This window comes from Nicotiana tabacum, chromosome 22, assembly GCF_000715075.1.
Source record: "Nicotiana tabacum cultivar K326 chromosome 22, ASM71507v2, whole genome shotgun sequence".
Lineage (NCBI taxonomy): Eukaryota > Viridiplantae > Streptophyta > Magnoliopsida > Solanales > Solanaceae > Nicotiana > Nicotiana tabacum.
Window position 1 is genome coordinate 152686678 of NC_134101.1, and position 6758 is coordinate 152693435.

Sequence of the window (6758 nt, forward strand, 5' to 3'; positions counted from 1 at the left end):
AAGGAGTGGTGTAACGATGGTCACTAGTGGGTCTAAAATAGGTAAGACTGGTGAAAGTTGCCGGTGAGCGATGGTGTGATTGTGAATTTGTGTGTGCGTTTCAATTGAAATCTTGTAAATTCTATCGGTTTGGATTTGGAGAAAACGTGCAGATGAGCCATTGTTTCCGGTGAGTTGACTGATTGCATGGTTTAAAGGACCCAAAAATGGGGGAGAGAATATGATGCAAGGGGTTTGATTTTTTTTTTTAAATGGAATTTTAATTGATAAAAATACAAAATGACATGGCATGTGAGGTGGATCTGATGTATCATTCCCGTCAAGCAAGTGAGAAACACGTATCCTAGTCATTACAAGGAGGTGTTTAAAATACTCCGTTTGGACACGTAAAGTACTTAGATGAAACTTCGCAAAATAGAAGGATTGAGATGTCAAAACAATACAAGTACAAGTATCTATCAGACTATTCTGCCCTTTTTTAAGATGATATTGTAGTGAAAGTTGAACCTACTTTAAATTACTCACTCCGTTTCAATTTAGATGATGTAGTTTGACGCGTTACGAAATTTAAGGAAAAAAACTGTGCTCTTAAAAACTTAAGGGTTAAAAGTTTTGTGGGGCCATGATATTTATGTAGTTATAAATGTTTCTCATTAAAAATAAAATGAGTAAAATAAAAAGTTTAAAGTTAAATTATTTCCAAATATAAAAATGTGTCATTTTTTGAATGGATTAATAAGAAAATATGTCGTCTAATAAGAGGGAGTATTTTATGTTTTTCCACGTAATGCTTATAAGTTTGTTTCATCGAATATAATTCGGAAAAGGGTCATATATGTCCCTCTACTTTCAAATATTATTTATATTTGCCATCCATTATACTATCTGACTCTATATACCCTTACTGTTAACCTCCTTCTCTCGTTCTCCCCCTCTCTTTCTCTTTTCTTCGTCATATTCCTCCCCTTCCCCTTTCTCTTCATCTTTATTTATTCCTTTCTTCAGTAAGATTTTCTTTTTTGTGCATCCCTTCCTCTATAAATTCGTCTCCAACCATCTTCATTTTCTTTCCTTTCCCTTTTCCTTTTATATGATTTTCCCATTTTTTTCTGTGGTTAAAGCTTCTAATCAAAACTTTTCTTCCACCAATGTTTTTCACAAATAAAAATAAAAATAAAAATAAATAAATAGATAAATTTTGTTTGAATTTTAATACTTCTTAAATACTAAGCTTGTTGGGTATCTTTTATGGTGATTGAAGCATTTCAAAATTTTGAACTTGTTGGTTATCTTCTATGGCTACTATTTTCTTGTCGCAAGCGAAAGGAGTGGTGTCACGATGGTCACTAGTGGGTCTAAAATGGGTAAGACTGGTGAAAGTTGCCGGTGAGCGGTGGTGTGATTGTGAATTTGTGTTTGCGTTTCAATTGAAATCTTGTAAATTCTATCGGTTTGGATTTGGAGAAAACGTGCAGATGAGCCATTGTTTCCGGTGGGTTGACTGATTGCATGGTTTAAAGGACCCAAAAATGGGGGAGAGAATATAATGCAAGGGGTTTGATTTTTTTTTTAAATGGAATTTTTAATTGATAAAAATACAAAATGACATGGCATGTGAGGTGGATCTGATGTATCATTCCCGTCAAGCAAGTGAGAAACACGTATCCTAGTCATTACAAGGAGGTGTTTAAAATACTCCGTTTGGACACGTAAAGTACTTAGATGAAACTTCGCAAAATAGAAGGATTGAGATGTCAAAACAATACAAGTACAAGTATCTATCAGACTATTCTGCCCTTTTTTAAGATGATATTGTAGTGAAAGTTGAACCTACTTTAAATTACTCTCTCCGTTTCAATTTAGATGATGTAGTTTGACGCGTTACGAAGTTTAAGGAAAAAAACTGTGCTCTTAAAAACTTAAGGGGTAAAAGTTTTGTGGGGCCATGATATTTATGTAGTTATAAATGTTTCTCATTAAAAATAAAATGAGTAAAATAAAAAGTTTAAAGTTAAATTATTTCCAAATATAAAAATGTGTCATTTTTTGAATGGATTAATAAGAAAATATGTCGTCTAATAAGAGGGAGTATTTTATGTTTTTCCACGTAATGCTTATAAGTTTGTTCCATCGAATATAATTCGGAAAATGGTCATATATGTCCCTCTACTTTCAAATATTATTTATATTTGCCCTCCATTATACTATCTGACTCTATATACCCTTACCGTTAGATTTTCGGAAAGGGTCATATATGTCCCTCTACTTTCAAATATTGTTTATATTTGCCCTCCGTTATACTATCCGACTCTATATACCCTTGCCGTTAGATTTTTAAACAAAAATGTCCCTCTCTCTAACAGACCAATAGGACCCAACAATCAAAGAGACACGTGGAAGCTATATACTCATTTGGATATACCCATCTATTTAGCCTAACCGAGACCCTTGCAAATAACCCACACCCGAATCGAGATCTTTTCCCCTTCTTTATTACTTCATCTCCTTCTAAAATCTTTCTTTCGAAGCAACTAAATCCAGCAAAAATAACACTTCTGAATACCCAAAACTTCAAAAATAGATGCTAAGTGATTAATGTTCGACTAAAAGTAAAAGCCCACTTTTCCTATATATTAAATAAAAGTAGAGTAAAACATTAAAAAGAAATTGATGAACAGACTGATTAATTTGTTCTTGAAGTTGGTGAGTAATGGTGGTCTCTATTTCTACACTTGTAACAGTGATTGGCCTTCAAACCATCATTTTTGTTCTTGCTCGAACGACATTGTAGCTCTGTATCCTTTTCAACTTCTTTTTTTTTCCTGTTTTTTGTTTTTTTTTGGGTACAGATAAAGTTGAATTGTTTTTGGTTTTTATTTGTGAACATAGGTAATGATTGAATTTTATTTTTTTTGTATGTGTTTTCGACGTAGTTAAAATTTTTTTTTATTGCTTTTGTTTCTGGATATAGGTTAAAGATTGATTTAGAGGTATCTTTATTTAGAGGTATCTTTTTTTTGGGGGAGTAAATAGGAAAATTGAAAATTGTGCAGATGTTTTAAGAATTGATACTCAGTTACATAAATTGTTTGGAGGTGTCAAATTCGAAACTTCTTTGTATAAAGGGAAAGGTAAACTTTCGTAAGTCTTAAAACTGAGCGATAAAACCAAGAATATACTTGTGATTTTCATGATTCTTTCGTGGTTAAGAAAGGGCTAGCTAGCACAATTGCTACAACAAGAGAAGACTGAATGATATAGCTCATTTTTGTGGTTTGTTTGTAAGATCCGGATTCGGGTGTGGGTTATTTGTAAGGGTCTGGGTTAGGCTAAATAGATGGGTATATCCAAATGAGTATATAGCTTCCACTTGTCTCTTTGGTTGTTGGGTCCTACTGGTCTGTTAGACAATGGAGCATTTTTATTTAAAAGTCTAACGACAAGGGTATATAAAGTCGGATAGTATAAAAGAGGGCAAATATAAACAATATTTAAAAGTAAAGGGACATATACGACCCTTTTCCGAATATAATTTCAAGAAACAGGACCCCAGGAAGAACTTTTGTTTTAAGTAGAAAAGAATAGGTGGCTGGCTTAAACGGAAACCTACAAACCAGCACCTGTAAAATCAAGATTGAAGTGTTCCACCAAGCACTGCAACACGTGTATTTCCAACTTCTAATACATTGTTGACCGCACCTTTTCCTTCCTGGCGCTATTTAATGGAGGTCGATATGACACCCTGTTTTCCAGTGAAAAAAACTGTATACTAACTCGTTGGAAACGGAAAAGAAATGAATCAAGAACAACCAATGCTGCACGGTGGCAGTGAACCAATCAAATATGGGGACGTGTTCGAGGTCTCAAGCCAACTTGCTTCAAAACCCGTAGCGCCACAAGATGTAACTATCATGCAGTCAGCTGAGACTATAGCGCTAGGTCATGTTCCAAGAGGTGGTCCTGCGTCAATTATGCAGTCAGCCGCCGCTCAGAATGAGCATCTTGGTGCCGTAAGCCGTGATGACATGACGGATATCACCAGAGATGAAGGTGTCACTGTCTCTCAAGCAGAAGTTGGGGGTACTCGCCTTGTTTCAGAAGCTGTCGCTGGAGAGGTACTTCTACTCCACTATATATCAAGATATTTGATCATGGAGTAAAGAAATTTCTTTTTGACATATACCAAAACTAGTTTTAGATCTAGTTCATGGTTTAAAAAACGTCATGATATTTGTTCTATGAATTATGAATATAAGAGTACTATGCTACTAAAGATAAAATGTAAAAACGTTCAAGCAAATTTTTTTTAACTTAAGCAACGACTAAATAGGGAAAAGTATCTAAGATGTAGCTAGCGTTTGGACATAAATTTAGTTGAAACTTGAAAAAGTAATTTTTGAAAGTTAAAATTATGTTTGGACATGCATTTTATTTGGAAAAAATTTAAAGTTTTGTGAGGGGAAGAACAAGTTTCACCCAAAATTTATCCTAAAACTAGATTTTGGGAACTTGAAAAATAATTTCAATTTTTTTTTCAAAATTAGATCATTAATCTATGAACAAACAATGTTTTCAAAAAAGATTCGAAAAACGTTAGCCAAAATGTATGGCCAAACGGGCCGTAGTATACACTTTAATATTTATTGGGTTAAACTGAATTCAAATTTTAAAATTCAAAATGAAAACATAAAAGTTGAACTCATATATATATTTACTGCGAGTGCCATAAAGCTAAATAGGGGTGCACAAAATACTGCACTTTTGGGTGGGTTGATATGTATTAAAGCCAGGCAAAAAAAAAAAAAATACATTAAAGGATTTTATCAATTTTAGGTTGTTGGACAATATATTTATCCATCAGAAGCAGGTGATGGAGAGAGAGCAGCAAGATATCCTACAACAGGAGCTCAGTCCGAGTCCACTACCATAGGTGAAGCTCTGGAGGCAGTGGCTCTTACTGCAGGGGATAAACCAATTGAGCAGAGCGACGCTGCAGCTATACAGGCTGCAGAAGTAAGAGCTACGGGACTAGCCGAAGTGATGCCGGGAGGTATAGGAGCAGAAGCTCAACATGCAGCTGCAATAAATGCTCGAACCACGCCGGAGGATGATAAGACCTCTCTCAGTGATGTTCTAACAGTAAGTCTTTTCATATGAGACAACATCATTCTAGAACTTAGAAATATTTCGCCCTATCTGACACAACTAGTAGTGCAATTTGCCTTCCATTAAGAAAGGGTCGAATTTGTCCTTGACAACTTTTTTGAAATTTGCCTTTAACTGCTGCCCTTAGCTTATAAGGGCAAAATCGAGCCACTTTGGTTATGGCAAGGATACAAATGAGATACTTTTTTAACGGACGGCAAGAATATTCTATTACGCATTGTATAGGGGAAATTTTGATCCTTTTGCGTTTACTATTGGGTAAAAGAATCGGCGGATAGAAATTACGTAATTCTTTTTTTTTACTATTCTTTAGGATGCAACGAGCAGGCTTATAGGTGACAAGGCAGTGAAGAAGGAAGATGCAGAAGGAGTGGTGGGTGCTGAAATAAGAGCTAAGCGTGACTTGGCTACACATCCTGGAGGCGTAGCAGCATCTATGGCCGTGGCATCCAGTCTGAACGAATTCTAGATCAGCGTTTGAGCACAATCCGAAATGGGTCCTTTTGCTTGGGTTCTGCTCTATGTTCCAAGTAGTTTAGTGTATACACTATCCTCTTAGGTTGTAGGCTTGTAGAGCATTGTACATGGTGGTTTTGCCAGTTTTTGAACTTTTCAGGCGTATCTTTTTTGTAAGCTACGCCTTATCCTGCCTTCTGGATCATGAATGTTGATGTGCATTAACTGGGGAAGTTTATGTTAATAGCAAATTCGGCACGAGTTCTTTGGTCTATTATTAGAGCTTAATCCATTTCTTTCTTATCTTTTTTTCTAATTAATATATTACTTAGATCGGAAGTCAACTGAGTGCAGATGTTCTAATTATATTCATGGTCATGGATCAGTGTTGTAAAAATAAGCTTAAATTCCGTATAAAAAAACAAGCTAAGTGCACCTTCAAGTGTTTAAAAAGTGTGGAGCATCGGCTGTTTTGGGGTTTCTTTAATAAATGGTTCATTTGGGCTGCGAGTAGTTCTACAATTGGACTGGTGATGAGCCCCTCCAATATATTTTGGGCCCCCAATTTCAAGCTAGAAAGCCTAATGTCCACACTGACGACCCAAAAGCCATATGGGGTAATTGAGTGATTGCAAGTATTGAACCCATAACTTGGCTGGCTCTGTGCAAAACGCAGTCATCAAATTGAAAAGATCTAATCTTTTCTACAGCTAATCTATGAGATTTCTGTCCGTCACCCAATGCAGTGTACTTGTTCCGTGCAATGCCACGACTTCCATACAACATCATGGAACTTGTGAGGAAATTGTCTCAGCGCACAACCGTATATTCTATAGTTTAATACGACAACTATTTGTCTGCTGGAATCAGCATTATGTCTTCCTTCTTATACTAATCTATATGCGTAGGAACAACAAATTAAATAATGTATATAGAATACTCTAACAAACATATGAAAATAATCGAGTCAGTTAACACTCAGCATCATGAGTATCCTTCTTAATTAATTGTCTTCGAGTAGTATCTTGAGATTCTGAAGCTGGTAGGCTTACAAATAATTTATGGAACTTGTTACATCAACTGTCCTAATGATATCAAGTTTGTCACGCCCCAAACCTGAAGAGACGTTGCTGGCA

At 35.5% G+C, this 6758-nt stretch overlaps 1 protein-coding gene across 1 annotated transcript; it reads left to right on the top strand.

Moving 5' to 3' along the window:
* Positions 1–3160: 3160 nt before the first annotated feature.
* LOC107797122 (late embryogenesis abundant protein D-34) lies at positions 3161–5894 on the top strand. The gene is made up of 3 exons (XM_016619986.2): positions 3161–4115; positions 4834–5139; positions 5480–5894. Exons 1-3 carry the CDS (start codon positions 3795–3797, stop codon positions 5633–5635), a joined length of 783 nt encoding a protein of 260 aa, XP_016475472.1. The 5' UTR covers positions 3161–3794; the 3' UTR covers positions 5636–5894.
* The last annotated feature ends 864 nt before the right edge of the window (positions 5895–6758 follow it).

What these genes read in the sequence shown, in the direction of transcription:
- LOC107797122 (XM_016619986.2), top strand. Translation starts at nt 3,795, where the DNA reads ATGAATCAAGAACAACCAATGCTGCACGGTGGCAGTGAACCAATCAAA. An exon ending in CAGAAGCTGTCGCTGGAGAG is followed by an intron (nt 4,116 to 4,833) that starts GTACTTCTACTC and finishes TATCAATTTTAG; the next exon opens with GTTGTTGGACAATATATTTA. An exon ending in CTCTCAGTGATGTTCTAACA is followed by an intron (nt 5,140 to 5,479) that starts GTAAGTCTTTTC and finishes ACTATTCTTTAG; the next exon opens with GATGCAACGAGCAGGCTTAT.